The 16,437-nt window shown below is 36.7% G+C and overlaps 1 protein-coding gene across 2 annotated transcripts in view; it reads right to left on the bottom strand.

Annotated features, from left to right (window-relative positions):
• Positions 1-16,437, bottom strand: part of LOC107658284 (diacylglycerol kinase beta-like) — a 95,462-nt gene that overhangs the window by 66,487 nt on the left and 12,538 nt on the right. For both annotated transcript variants that reach the window (XM_016446782.1, XM_016446784.1), the window contains exons 2-4: positions 10,938-11,294; positions 3,977-4,053; positions 1,209-1,362 (exon numbers count right to left, since the gene is read on the bottom strand). In XM_016446782.1, coding sequence (XP_016302268.1) covers positions 1,209-1,362; positions 3,977-4,053; positions 10,938-10,998 — 292 coding nt within the window. In that variant the 5' untranslated portion in view covers positions 10,999-11,294. The remainder of the gene's footprint in view (positions 1-1,208; positions 1,363-3,976; positions 4,054-10,937; positions 11,295-16,437) is intronic.

Here is a 16,437-nt window from a genome sequence, read left to right as displayed (position 1 = left end):
AAATAAAACGGATTTCATAGGGCCCTATAATTATAATTTATAATAATTTTTTTGTGGTAATAAAAATAGATGTAAGTGAACAATAGCCTTTAAAATTACTTAAAATACATATATAATAGCAATGAGGCAATAATAATTAGTTATGAATTAGTTCAAATAAAGTATCAAAAGCAAGAAATCATATGGTTTTATTGAACAAAACTGTTAAAATACATAATGTATTATAAACAATAGAGCTAATGTACATTACGCAGTACAACAAAGGCCTGCAGGGGCGCCAATGGCCTGATTATTATTTTTACTCATTGCTGTGCGATCTAATACTTGTTTAATATTTACCAAGCACCATTTCATTCAAATGTCCACTTAATCTTTAATATTTGGCCATTTCTTTAGGACAGAAATGCTATAGCCACTTTAATTAAAAGAATATGTGGACATCAAAACGTGTAAACTGAGTGTTTAAGCCTTTATTTTGAAACCGCGATGTATTCTCCTGAGTTTGCGTAAATTTATAAATAATTTACGTTACAAATCTGATGAAATGGCGCACGTTGCGTTCCCAGATGAACGTTATAATAAACCCAAACTCACAACAACATGCAGAGATAGAGTTTGAGACGCTCCACACATGTAAATGATAACAGTTCCTGTGGAACTACTGTGAACGAAGCCGCTGTGTGACACACGTACTTAACCTACACGCATGTAAATAATTAAAGCGCATATACTGTATTAGAACTGCATCGCATATAATTAATTAAACCGTAGTGTTTGTGAATTCACAATTATATTTAATTATGATTTTTAAATGTGTTGAATATATCATGCAGCCTTGGGAAACAGTCTAATAATGTGTTTTATGGATTCTCGTCCGTGAAACGCGCCACTTCCGGTATTTTGCCCATTAGTCGACGTGAGCAAAATGAAGTCGAGGATTTAAAAAAATCGAATAGTCGAATAAAATCGACAAATCGCGACAGCCCTAGTCACGAGGTTCAACATTTCTCAAAATCTTAAAGCTTACTTCCAGGTTTAAAATGGATTTGAATCTGGACCCAACTGTAAGCATGTTTCACTGCAGTTGCTCATCCAAAGCTCCCAAAACAGTAACCTCAGAAGAAACTGAACCTTTTTCTTCTATTAAAACTGTTCAAATAAATATGAAATCCAGATTATATGATCCGTTATTGAAAAAGACTATTTACCTAGCATGCCTGCTCCAGACCGAGAAGCGTCAGGGGAGCTGCCTCCACCATTCTTGCTCTTGAAGGAGGTGAAGAGGTGTTTGCAAAGTTCCTCAGGGATGTCATTCTCCAGATAGGTCGTCATGAACAGCTGGAAGCCCTCATAATCGATGGGCTGCAAGAGACAAGTGGAGAGATGATGAGAAATGAGAAGACTGGGAAGCCTGAGAGACTAAATAAAGCCATGAATATGCAGCTTCCTGCTCCTATATGTTTTCAGGAGAGAGGATGTTCCTGTCATTGGGCATGAATGACACGCTCAAGCATTTCATTATGACACATGGCAACAAAAATACAGAGGGAGCTCACTGACACACATTAAAGTATAGTAAAAACACATAAATTTGCACATTTTTTTTTGCTGCTCATAGAAACAAAATCATCTGAGGTAAGGTTACAAAAACACCACGATGAAGAGGCCGTTAATACAATTTAAATTAGCACAGACACATGGCTCACATTAAAAAGCACTGGGTGCGACCTTTGACCTTCAGTAGACATTATAGCAAGACTATCCTGTTAGAGAGGAATGGGCCGGGGCATGCAGTCTGTAGACACATTGAACCACAGAACATGCAAACCCAGAAGGTAACAGCTTACTTGGTTGAGAACATCTTGCTTCTGTGTGGCAGTCAGAGATATATGAAGAGGGTAGAGGGAAAGAGGGGTTATATACACTGCAGTGGCTGTTCGTGCAGAGGGAAGGGATCAGTGAATGGTGTTACCTTTCATATCCTCTGAATGAATAGGCATTATTCCATCTTTAATGCTGTATTGCGTTAGTCCATCTGCATCATACTTAATGCTGTTTTGCAGGTTTAGTGGCAAGAGAATCCAATGGTTTATTTGCATAATCCGGACTTAGTTCTTAAAAGGTGGTAATTTTCTCTCAGTAAAAAAAAAAGTGTGCAATAAAGGACTAAAAAAGGGGAACAGCTTTATTACCGTTGATGAAAACTAAACAAAAACAGTCTTGTTAACTGAAATAAAAATTAGCATAGCTGGAGAAAAAAGAAACTAAACAAAAATACAGTTGGTAAGATTTTTTTTGTTTTAAAGTTTAAAGTAAAATGTTTTCAAGTTTCTTATGCTCACCGAGGCTGCATTTATTTGATTAAGAACAGTAATGTAATGTACACAAAATGTTATTGCCCCAAAACTAAATAAAAAAAAAGTAATAATAATAATAATTTTGATACATGCTATATTATAAAACTTGTAATCTTTACAACCCACTTACTCATTAAACACGAAAATGCCACCAGACAGCAAAAACACCAGGCTGTGCTGAAAACATTAAACTAAATTAAATAATAAAAGAAAAACTAAACTAAACTAAAACTAACAATGACAGTGAAAACTAACGAAAACAAAAATTGCAGAGACAACCTGAAAATAAAACAGGAATGAAAACAAAATAAAAAATATAAAGCCAAAAGCCCTTGAAGAGAATTAACTAAGTATGATGGTTTAGGCACATGATTCAATACATGGGCACAAAAGCACCCACAAAATCTGTGCTGAAGACAATTTTCATGGCATTGTGGATGAATTCCCCTTCAATCATACCATTGCAGGAATGAACAAACCTAAATCCTTTGGATCCCTCTTGTTGCTGAAATGAAACTGGAAACAGGCAAAAAGCCAGTAAGGCAAAAACAGGCAAGACATGTAGGAGAGAAGGAAATGGGGGTGAAAACAGAGGAACTTGCATGCAAAGGTATAGGCTATGCTTGAGGGACTGCAAACGGTGGGCAGATGCACACCAAAAACAGGAAGGTGAAAGTAACTGCACCCAAATGACTCTCTTTGTCTCACTATTAGCAAATGCATTTATATGTTTTGCTGGTGTGAAAAGCAGCACAACCAGCCATGGCTGTAAGAGAAACTTCCTGTCTGGCTTTCAAATGTGCAAAAACACAGAGGTTGGCCCCGCTATCAAATAATGCAGGAAACAATGAGCCGTTTCTTTAACCTTTCACTGGCGCCCATTTTTACAGACACTCTTGATTTGAAAAAGGTTACAGAGTCACCATAATTAAACTTCATTATGAAAAGGCACTCAAAATAGCCATGACTTGTTGAGACTGCGATGAAGGATATTTACAGCCCGACCTCAGTCAGACAGTCAATCACAGCTGTATCCATGAGTGAAATACAGGGCTGTCATCGGAAGTAGGCAGCACAGTGGCACTCATGGAATGTCACCTCCATTTTGTGATACTCCCAGACTTTATGAGTTAAAGGTGGTCGCAACTGAACTGATGAACAATGCGAAGCATGCAATGTCACACCACAGCCAACCTGGCGTCAGCTTCAGAACCATTAATTGCCACCGGTGCTTATTCACTATTGATTCAGCCATGGCTCTGGGTAACAACCTGTGGCGCCAAACCCTGAGCAGCCTCTTATTTATGTCAGTGCGGAGGAGAGGAGAGAAATATAATGGTGACACTCCATAAAGCAAATTATAGATGCGGCTGCCTGCTGGCTTTGTTGTCACGGCAACATGATGCATGGGCTTTATGATGTCAGTGAGGACTTTCTCCAATAGCAGGCGATATCTGGCCACTTCGTTTCAGGGAGCGGATGACTAAGCATTTCCTGTAATGACTTGCGGCCTGAGTCAGGTTGTATTGGTGTTCTGTCAAGTCACAGCCAGAGGCTCCACTGCCTCTAAACAGATCATTTAATCTGGCGAGATCACGGCAGCTCCTGCCATTACATACCTGTTCAGGGTTGTACTTGGAGAGGACACCATTTCCATGAAACTCTTCCAGCACATCTTTAAGCTTCTTGGAGGAATCTGGAGAAAAAAAATAAAAATGAAAAGGAAAACACTTAGTCAGATATACAGCTGTACTCGTAAGTGTAGATACTAATGCTTTACTGGCAAGCTGTAACTCTGCTAATATTAAAATAAAATAAAATAAAATAAAATAAAATAAAATAAAATGATTTTAGCTCCCAACATATTGGCTGATGTTCTACAGCACATCTCCTTTTCACGAGGCCCTTTCATTAGCAAATTCACTTGAAAACCAGGAACATTACAAGCAGAACAACATTTGTTAATCTTGCATCTTGGGTGTGTTTCATAAAATTATGAAATTATGAAATAAATAAAACATTTTAATTTCTTATTTTCAACTCATATTGCATGAGTTCAAAGTCTTAACGCAACGTTATCTCCAAACACAACAGAAATGTACTTGAAACAAACATACATGCATCATTATCCATAACAATTTGAAAAAAGGCCTTGCATTTAGTATCTATTACTGGAAACATGGTGTAATCTGGCAAAATAGGCTAATTAAGCAGAGATAATAGCTGAGCAGAAAATGTCACCAAAGCTTATTAGCATTACGCCAGTAGAAATTAGCCTGCTGCCCCAGGCTTCATTTTTATTTTCTGAATTGGTTGTCACACACGTGTCTTCTGAATGCCGCCCAGGGGGGCAGAACAAGGTGCTTTCCTCACAGAAGTTGGTTAATCTCCCCCCAGTACTGATAGCAGTCATCACTGTCTCCTATTGGCTAGCTTTGTCTGTTAATGTTTATTATTCCCACATGCTTAATCTCCTTGCTTTCAATTTCTGCTGGATTTTTAGCGGCCTTTAAGAAAATAAAGAAAATCCACATACGACTTAAAGTCACTTGATTTGTGCAGGACTGGCACTTACTCATTACAACCATTTTTTGTTAATTAAAACAAACTAACAAAAATTGCTTTTGGTAACTGAAATAAAGCTGAAATGAAATAAAATATAAAAAATGTGATAAAAAAAATAAAAAAAGCCTAGCTTAGCAACTAACTGAAAAAGTTTAAGTGCTGAAAATGACCAAAACGGAAATACAAATAAATTAACGCTATGTGGAAATATATTTAAAAAAAAAAAAAAGAAAGAAAAAATTAAAAGCACACATAAAATTGCTAAAACTCAAATTAAAATATAAAAAAATGAAAAAAATGAAAATATACAAATAAAACTAATTCAAAGTATTAATAAATCCTATAATAAATAAAAAAAATAATACTGATTGCAAACATTGGTAGGTGAATAAATAGTTACCATTTGCTCACCATCATGACACTCTAATCTGTATGCTGTTTTTTTTTCATTGAATACAAAATTACACATTTTTGAAGACGATTATCAATGACAATTCAAATTTAGCTCTTTCTCACATGACTTCTGAAGGCTTACACCCTACTTTTTTATTAAGATAAAATATTTGTTTTATGGTGCTTTTTTGGTGTTTTGACTAGAGATGCACCGATCAACAGGCTAGGGACCGGAATTAGCCTATTTTCCGCATGATTGGCCCCGACCGGTAACCGGTCCATTTTGTCGTCACAGCTACGCTACTCAGACAATCTGTCTGATTGTGAGAGACAGACTCGTGCAGAAATCAAAACAAATGAGCACCACAGCACACATAGAAAGTTATAGATGCATTCTGCGGTAGAAAAAAAATTATATTTCTAATATATGATGTCAGGGCCGTGCACAGGGGGGTGGCCCGGTGGCTAGAGCCACTGCCCCTCTGCTCTCATCGGCTGAGGTGCCCCTCTCACCAACCCACCACCCCACCATCACCCCAGCTCAAAGCGTTCTGTTACTGTTCCGCTAAAGATCCACTGATTCCGCTAATCCGCCCGCTCCGCAGCATCACTCACAATCTGTGTGCCCACTCTCTGGAGAGTTGAGACAGTTCCCGAAGGTAGTTGCATTAACAGGTAGATGCATTACAATCCACATTACAGTCAGTGGTTGATCCGCTGAATTAGTAATTTGGTAGTAAGTTTTTGTATTTCTGTCGGTAATGATTTGCTCTCGGTCTTCTAAAAGTGCTAACAACTTGTACAAAATATCCATGTTCTTAGAATTAGATTGTCTAATCAAATTATTGTACCCGAACAGAATATAAATAACACCAAATTTGCTGTAGTTGGCATACTTTGAAGACAAAAAAAAATGCCTTCACAAAAAAGAAGACGGAGAGAGAAAGAGTGAAGGGAGGCTACTAAAGACAGTTCAACATTGCAAACATGGATTCAAAGCTCCAGCAAGCCAGCAGGTAAATCATCATATAGAATATTTAGCAGTTTGTCACACTTTAATTCTTGTAATTAAGTATATTTCCCATTATAATCACTTGTCTTAGTTGATACAAGTAATCTATATAACACATATTTATAACATTTTATTAAAACCATATTAATATTAGGCCTATAAATAGTTAAAAAAGTAATATAGATGTTCTAAATGAGATGTTTAAGTGTAAGCTATAATATAGATGTATGCTGCATAATATTAAATTAAATGTATATGTATAATTACATTACAACAACAAAAATTGAATTAGCACTAAGCCTACAATTGTATTTACAATATGAGTGTAAAAGGTTTGTTATTCATTCTTTATATTAAGATGAAACTGCCCCAGAGTCATCACAACAAAGTAAAAGTGAAGGTCTTGGAACTGAGCCAGAGACAGAAAATGTTCAGATTGAGAAAGAAAGGCAATACAATGAGACAAAGACAGAGGCAGAACAGGAAGATATGGAGAGTGAGGCAGCCATAGCCATGTATTAACAAGCACCCACCCCCCTTAGTGCCATTTTTTTGGTTTGGGCCACTGCCCCTCAAAATGTTTGTGCATGGCCCTGTATAATATACTGTATGTAAGCAACATTACATGACCAAGATGTTTCCCCGAATATCAACACGATTGCAATGTGACACTGTAAGTTAAAATTAAGTGACTTACATTTTAGACATAATATTGACTGTTTTTGCTTACTTTCGCCCATGAAAATAGTTCCAATCACAGCAAAGCAGCGTTTTGTTACTGAATGAATCCCCGTTTTTGAACGAATCGATTGAGTCAATGATTCAGTGACCCATTCATAAAGACAGCCACTCACCTCATTTCTGAATGAATCAGCTGTTTGAACGAATCGGTTGAATGAATTACTAAATGACTCAGACAGTCATAAAACAGTCATTTGCTGTCACCTACGGGTGGTTTGGTTTCATATTTAAAAGTATCATTGCATTTTTACCAACATTTCTTATTTGTATGTTCAAAATTTTTTTTATTTAAAATATTAATCTTATAAAATTATGCATTTGCAATTTTGCAGTGTAAATGCATTTATGGCACCTCAGCTTCATCAAACAGTCTGTGTAAATACATCTAATGCCACTTCAGATGCAGCTTCTGTGTTTCCTACAGTGAAAAGATGGAGTTTGTTGATACTGATTTCATTTGAATGGTAACAACCATACAGTTTCTTATTATTCTAACTGAATTAATTGAAAATGTAAGAATTTGATGTGAAAGATGACACATTTAATAAGGTTAGAGGAAAAAAAGACCATTTATAAACATAGTGGGAAATGACATCTGTTGTTATATAGAGCAACTCATTTCTGCCTCTTTCCAGTCACAGAGCACTTTATTTTGAGAGTTGTTTAAGTGAGAGAACATCTGTAACTTAGTCCAGATTGGGGGAATTGTAATGTTTAATCGTTTATTTTATTATGTAAATCATTGAAAATGCAAAAAAGTTCTTAGAAAGAAAGTCGGAATTTGGCAAAAATCGGTATCTGCAGGTCACACTTACAAAAAAATTGCAAATCAGAATCGGCCAAGAAAATTGCAATCGGTGCATCTCTAGTTTTGACCTTTTTTGAGGTTGACAGATCAGACACTATATGAACCGACATTATAAAGGAACAGTTTAAAGATTCTTTCTACATCCATGTTCCGTGAAATAAATAACAGCATACAGGTATAGGACAACACGAGGGTGAGTCTAAAATGACATAAAATTCATTTGGGGTGAACTGTCAGTTTAAATGGAAAAAACACCAAAAATGAAGTCAGATATTCAAATGTTAGGCGAGTCAGTATATAGAGACTCAGCAGTTAAGGGAAAAACAGGTGGGGGCACCAGGCAATGCGACAGACACTCATGACTGAAAACCAAACTGCACCCGCTTTTTCATCTGAGCAAAACGAGTCTTTCCTCAACAGGTAAAACCCAAAACAAAGCAATCTGGTGATTTCTGTGGTCGGAAAGACTGACATCACACTTTTATCATCAATCAGAGGTTTACAAGCTGTTAAAGTTTCAGATCCTAATTCACAAAATGTAGAGTAATGTCAGAGGTCAAACACACAGACGTAATGCATCTCTGGTCTTTGGACTGGGACATTTTGACTGACAGTATTAAAGGGTTAGCTCACCCAAAAATGAAAATTCTGTCATTAATTACTCACCCTCATGTCGTTTCAAACCCATAAGACCCGTAAGACATTAATCTTCGCGTGACGCAGCTGACACAGAATAGCATACGCTGTTTGCGTTCAGTGGATATTCTCCAAAATGGCACCAGGGTGACACGGAGGAGAAGAATTGTTGAATAAAGTCATTATTTTTGTTTTCTTTGCGTACAAAAAGTATTCTCGTAGCTTCGTAAAATTACAGTTGAAACCCTGATGTCACATGGATTATTTTACCGATCTCCTTGCTACGTTTCTGGACCTTGATCCTGGTAATTACATTGCTGTCTATGGGAGGGTCAGAGAGCTCGCAGAATTCATCAAAAATATCTTTATTTGTGTTCCGAAGATGAACAGAGGTCTTACGGGTTTAGAACGACATGAGGGTGAGTAATTAATGACAGAATTTTCATTTTTGGGTGAACCTTTTGGGTGAACCTTTAAATGTACAATACTTATCATTGATTTAAAGACTGACACCAAACTCCAAACTGCTTATCCTCTTACTAACAGACCTGTGTCTCTGGGTTTTTTAATAGTCAGGAATCCTAATGCTGTGACTGAGACTGGAGTTTCAATTAGCTCATTACACAGAGATGACAAATGTATTCCGCTGATTATTAACACCATGGAATCAAAACAAAGTCCTTAGCTCCTAACTGAGCCTACACATTACTTAGTGGCAAGAATGTACATACGGTCTCCAAACCAATATTGTTTTTTCTTTTTTTGATATAGAGAAATCCTCTCTCCTCTCTTTCACTCATAATTACCTTAAAGTACAGCTGTAATCTGTGCCAGACAGGCCTGGCAATTAATCTGAGAGATAAAGTAAAATTTAAGATTAATGCCTCATTTCACACCTACTGAATTCTTAATGGAAATGTGTCCGGTATCCCAGAATATACTCCACATCATGCATGTGCTATTTTTGAAGGCATTATACCTTAAATATGGCATGCTGGCAGAGTTCAGGGTGAGAGCACTTCTGACTGATTATTCAGTCTTCACTGTTCCTCAAGGGTTTTTAATCAAATCTGTTACCAGGGGTCGCCCTCAACGAAAGAAGCAGCGTTATACTGACTTTATGAGTATTTAGATTTATTACCAGCATCCTATAAGCCAATTAACCTCACAAAGCACAGATAGATGCTTCATTTGGAAATTTCATGGTCATTTTACAGGTAACCTCTTAAAGTGGCACAAAGGTCTCTTTGGAATTCATATTAGCCAGTGCAGCCTGTGCAGATAATCACAACAACAGGGGCTTTTAGAGGTATAGTTTAAAGTTTAGTAAGTTCATTAACACTGTAATCATTTTTTTTAAATTTGCCATTTAAACAAAAATGAGTCCATCAAGCGCTTAAAATTTTTAATCTAATTAATTACACTATGTGCTGACATACTGTATCTGACTGGTTTTTAACCAGAAGTATTACACTTATACACTGATCTCTACATCGACTGTCAGCACCCAGCAGCATCAAACCAACATCACTGTTTCTATGTACGTATATACAAACCGCAATGTTTGCACAGAGTGCATTATTTGCACTCTAATGTTCTTCTTGGCACTTGAGTCCAAGCCTGAAGCCAGTCACCTGCTTAGCTATTTGCCAATTACACTACATGCACATAATTAGTTTTGTAAAGAAAACACTGAAAATATAAATGCTGATGTGACTAAAGCTTCCTCTCAGGCTGAACTGAGTAGTTAGTGAGAATGGCAAACAGCAGGTCCTTATTGACCAGATGAAGCATAGTCTTCCTCATTACACATGCATATGTGCTAGCACAGCCAGTCCTATAACAAAATATGAGTCAGCTTTACCGAAAGCCCTTATAATAATAGATACATTCTGAATTAATATCCTGCTTTAGCATCCAATTTCACTTTCCCCCCCATCAAATCAATACAACCATTCTGCATTCCCTCAAATCTGTCATACCACAGTTCCCTTGTAAAATAAGTAAACAGATAAGCAAGACCATCACTTTTTAATGTTATTGAAAATTTCATATGTCTGTTTAGCTTATAAAGTGGTCTGCATCAATAACTTCATTAAATGTTATTAATCAATACCGACGCAGAGAGCACTGGCAGCACATTGATGCGTTACGTCAATATAGCCTACATTCCCAGCAGTGCTTCCTAAAAGTCTAGTGGGTTGGCTGCAGAATGTGTACGCATCTTCCTACATAATATATTAAACAAAGCATCAGCTTAAACACAGGAAGCTGAGCGGTACAGTTATCGAAAAGGATGGCCAAGGACCAACTAAATGGACCAATAAACCCTCTCATCCATTCTTATCCACCCAACAGCCCCAAAATCAATTCCAATCAACCAGAGGTCAGAGGAGAGAGAGGATTCTTGTGCCCAGATACTCACACTCACTGTACTGCTGCAGCTGGGAGAATTCGGCTGGGCTCAGACAGACCCAGTCTCCCATCTCGCCGGTCAGAGTGCTCGCGGCGAGCCTGGGGAACCACACTGATCGTCCTCAGGTGAGATATGAGAAGGACATGGTACGATCTGGCATGATTATGTCACCTTTTCTTAGTAACAGATGGTGAATCGGCGTCCCCGACGTGGAGTTGTGAAATGAAGGAGAGACACAAGGACGAGGGCAGTGTGAAGGCGAGGCGTCCACAGCCACCGGTAGGGGCTGGGATTGGAGTAGCTCTGCGGCGTGGAGGTGCCAGGTGCACACGGAGGAGCAACTGATGACCTTTCAACTGATGTAATCTATAGAGAGAGAAAAAACAGAGTTAGTCACGCCTCAAAGTAACGCCAAAAAGCTGATTTACTAAGATTTGTGGTAGTAAATTTATTGGTATTTGCACCATTATTTAACACCCCAAAAAAGCATGAATTAACCCATTTTGGACCTGTGTCATTAGAAGATTACACAGACCTGGTTATCATTGGCTCTGCTAGTTTGTGAGCCTGTGCTAATTTGCACTGCTGCTGGTAGACCGTGTTGGTCATTTTGGATGTGAACTGACTGCATCTGTGTTCGTTTGCGCACTGTCAGTGGATCAACCACAAAACTTTTCACTCCCATCTATGCTTTTATGGAATTGCTTTCTCACACTTATTTGTCCTGTTTAGTAAATCAAGTCCTTAGATTGCAAATCCATTAAAATAAACATGAACGACATATAGAAAAAAATATTAAAAGTGAATTACAAAAATACTAATATACCTGTAAAAAATATTTTTAACATATTCACATATTATTATTATTATATATATATTATAAATGTATTTTATCTATTATAGGTGTATGAAATCTCAAAATATAACTTCTGTAGTAATTCTCTAATTTGTTTCCATTTAAGGGATTTTAGAACAAACATCTGAGACCAGGTTTATACTTTAAAAACAAATGGGAACAATATTAAGTCTCCTGAGCTAAGAAAAAGCAACCTCCGAGTAATACTATTTTACTCCTGAAAATAAGTTTTTTTTTTTTTTTTGACAAGGTGTACAAGTCATGCTGTATGCTGTCTTTGCCTTCATTTGGACATTTCTTTAGCTCCAGTTCACCCAGTTAAAAACAGCATAGCAGCTGTATAGCTGAGAGTTCAAAGGGCCTCTCAGCAAATGACTCACATGGGCCTGGCTTGCTTCTGTGCTCAGCATGCCGTACCAATCAATGTCTCTCATTCTCTGTCTGCTGAATACTCTTGTTCTGTCTCTATTTCTCTCTCTCGTTCTCTTTCTCTCCTTGTTCGGACACTCCCGATGAGTTTAAGTAGAGAGAAAAATCAACAGCAGTATGCCAGCACATCCACAGGGAGGGAAGAAACTGACATAAAACCTTTGCGAGGAGCAGAGGCATGAAAAACTGCCGTGATGAGAAGAGGAAAAGACAAAAATCAATGAAGTTGATAGGGCTGCCATGAGTTACAGCATGCCAGGGAGTAAATTCATGCCCACTGGTTTAAATGGGATGCTGGTTGTACAGAGAAAAGAGTTTGAACACAAGGGAGGGCGAAGACAAGGAGTATTCATTCAAAATTCATACAAAGGAAAATAAATCGTTCTTGGTTGAACATTAAATTGTATTAAAAGTTCAGCCTCAAGATGTCATGCACCACAATACCGTAAGCATTTGTTTGGACACACAGCCTTTGGCATCAACAGCAAAATATATTGGAAGTGTTAGACTTCACAGACTTCACTAAATGAGCGTTGGTTCACGCATGCGTGTCAAATAGACGAAGTGGAATAGTATGAGAGCACAATAATTCTGCCTAAAAGGTAAAATACTTTGCAAGTGGAAGAACTTCAAATCTCTTCCTAATTGTACAACAGAACCATAAACTGCAGTACAAAGAGTGTGTTGCAGCAGTAAAAAGTTTGTTCATCAAACCAAATAATGTGTTTTTCGAACAACCTAGTATGAGAGCCTATTCTAGTACACCCCCAAAACAAAATCAAGACTTTGTAAAAGAGCATAATAGGACCCCTTTAATAATAATAATAATAGTTGTATTTTTTGTTTGTTCCCCCGCTGTACTGAAAACATACCAAACCATGACTTCAAAACAGTAACGCACTGAACCATTGTTTTTGTGTACCGTTACACCCCTAAAAATATAACATTGTAACAGCGCAAGCAAAGGAAGCAAAAACTGAAAAACAAAAAATGGATGATAGAGAATGAAAGAGCAAATAAAGGGCAAAGTATGGCCATCAGTCGTGAATAGATATAGATAAAGATCTTGGTGTAGGTGCTGGTACAGCTGTATTGAAACACACAGAGAAGTAGAGATTATCACTGAGTGGAATCTTGCCTGTTATTCTCAAGTCTCAAAATGAATCATCCAACCCAACTAAACTTTCTGAATTGAGTTGTATTATGGACCTTTCAGACCAGAGAGCAGTGTGGTTATTATTCCTGATCTACACACAACATGCTGATATATATTTAACATTTTAAAATATAATCATGCATACAGGCGTATTACCTCACTTCAGAAAGATCAGAAAAGATAATTCACACATCAGCACTAGAACAGACACAGAAACAGAATCCTCCAAATAATAATTCTATAAGCTTCTAAATCATTATCAAAAAAAAAAAAAAAAACTAAATTAATTTTATGTTTTATATATGATTGGTTTAATGTATTTGAAAAGAATGACACATAAATTAGGTGCCACTCCTGGATAAAAACACATCAGCAGGACTTAGAAAACAGGATCTTAATTGAAACATTGCTTTAAATTAAGTTTGATTACCAAATGATTATCTTTGTATAATTAAATGACCAATTCAATAATGAAGAATCATGCAAGCTTGTCTGGTAGCATATGGAATAACAGAAAGACAAAGAAGTCAGTGATAACTCATGAAAACACCGACATTAGTGTGTACTGTAAGCATAAACAGCTTACGTTTCCATTAATAAGAGACTCCATATGAAACATCATTGATTTTCCCCCATAACTAATTTTACTTCACAATGATTTATTGGTCCATATCAAGGACGTCATTTTTGTTACCAACTGTGACTTCAGAGGGAATTTGCTTTTCTCTTGTGGAACATTTCACAGAGAGCCAAAAATAGACCTGAATTATTCCTATGGGACACAGCCCAACGTAATAACTCTATTTTTTATTCCCAAAATGAAACACTCTTTTCAGCTTGCCAAAAATGACATCAATATACATGATCTAGGATAAATAATATAAAAACTTGTCATAACAATACTAGCCAATTGATAAATATGTGCCAAATCATTAGTACAACATTGTAGCGAACAGATTTGAGCCTTAGTGGTCTGGTGAGAAGGCCTGTGTTTCTGCCAACCATTAAAATAACTCCTGTTTCACACTTCAATTCACGATTTAGCAAAGGTTATTCACAATCTGCAAGTCAGAATCAAAATAACCAAGCTTTTATTTATTTTATTATATTTCACAAAGCCCTAGAGAGTTCATAGTGCATTTAAAACATCCTGCTCAGATTTCTGCTACATTACGTAAAAAATGGAAAGAAAAAGAAAAGAAAAAAATCGTGATTCTAGGGATTTTACATTTTCACCATGATGAAAATTTTATTTTTAAAAGCTATTACAATGATCATAAAATGATTGATACAACAAAATAGTAATCGTCTTTCTGCACTGGTTTGTCCAACACATGCCCTGGTGCATTCAATACAGTAATCATCCCTCTTACCTTCACAGACTTCACTTAAAAGTACATTTTAAAAAGTTTAATGTGAAAATGCTTAACGTGGCTTAACGTTCTAAAAACAACAAGTGATTAAGCATTTTCACATTAATTGTTTTAGAATGTCAGCACCTTACACTGCAGGGCCATTTGCAGACGATGTTTTTGCATTCCATTGCACTTCTCTTCCATTGCTTTTCTATGTAAACATGCGCTAAACGGATGTTTTTGGTCTTTACCCTCACATTTAATGTTTTTCAAGTCTGATGTATGAGTGGTTTTTAAGATGTTAAAGCTTTAAGTTAAAAGAAGTTGAAGTTTTAAAACTTGTATCAAGAAACACTCTTAACTTCGCCAAAAAAAAAAATGCTTGTATTACGCAATATTTATGTAAATGGTTCTATACATTGGTTGTTGATTGGATGGAGGCATCTACATGCATGCTTTAGGTTGACTGTAAGAAAATGTTGGGGTTTAAGCAGACTAAGGGCATTTTCAGACCTGTACACTGTTTGTTTTGTTCCGAAACAGGGACTTAACTTGTTACAATGTTGCATTTTCTTCTTGGTTCGGCTTGCTTTCACAAGGCAGCATTGCAAAGTGCACCAAACTTTGTTTATGCAAGTCACATGCGAGTAAAACTGTCCTCTTATTGGTCAGAGTTCACTTGTTTACTTTCCTCTGCATCAGTCATCAAGATTGATTGACAAGTTTGTTCCGCTGGCTTATTGTGGCTTTATCTGTAGCTGTCATGACTCCCACAAACACTTATCCCGCGCTAACTGATAAATAACATAGAATTATATTTAAGTTATAATATTTAAAATTATAATATAACTTATGTAATGCAGTGGGAATCAAGGCTTCGTCAGGACAGCATTCTTGTAATGTGAGGAGAAGAGCAATTACACAACAGGATCGGCTTTCACCGTGGACGAAGCGGAGTCCAGCCCGGGGTCGTCACATCCCTCTGTGTGGGAAAATTCATCCCATGCAGCTTCTGTGTTTCCTCTGCATTGAAATGATGAATTTTGATACTGATATCATTTGTTTGGTAACAGCCCAAATGTATTTTATTCTAATTGACTGATTAAATGTAAGAATTTGACTCAAAAGATGATGCACTTTTAGAAAGAAAAAAAAGGCTTTATAAAGGTAAAAATGTCCATAAAATGTAAAAATCAATTTAAACTTATTGAAACAGATTAATTTCTATTACTGCTGTGAACTGACTAGCACACAGAATATGAAGGATATCAAAAACAAGTTTCACACACACACACACACACACACACACACACACACCAGTACGTAAAGGGGCATTTAAGAGGGTTTATTCTCCAAATAACTCTAATTTCACATTGCAGAAAAATGCGTTTAAAAATTGTGTATGGTCTCTTGTTCTTGTTCCAAGTTACCTTCCTGTCCACTGAGTTTTGCCTCTCACAAAAGCCATAAAGCCTTCCAAGAAAAGTAAAGGATTATGTTTTGCTTGAGCTTTATTTAGGCTGAAACTTGAAAGTTAAGTTGCACGACATAAATGCAATGTTTAGGTATTATTATTATTTTTATTACTATTATTTTGATTTATGCCTACATTTTAGTTTGTACTATTGTAGGGTATCAGAGCGACTCAGACAAATTAAGATTCGATTAGATTGGTGTTGAACAACCCAAAGAGCCGAATTCCACAAAGGTGCC

The sequence above is a fragment of the Sinocyclocheilus anshuiensis genome, unplaced genomic scaffold, assembly GCF_001515605.1.
Source record: "Sinocyclocheilus anshuiensis isolate Anshui unplaced genomic scaffold, SAMN03320099.WGS_v1.1 scaffold263, whole genome shotgun sequence".
Classification (NCBI taxonomy): Eukaryota; Metazoa; Chordata; class Actinopteri; order Cypriniformes; family Cyprinidae; genus Sinocyclocheilus; species Sinocyclocheilus anshuiensis.
Note: the sequence above shows the minus strand (reverse complement) of the source record. Positions and strands in the feature narration are given on the sequence as shown.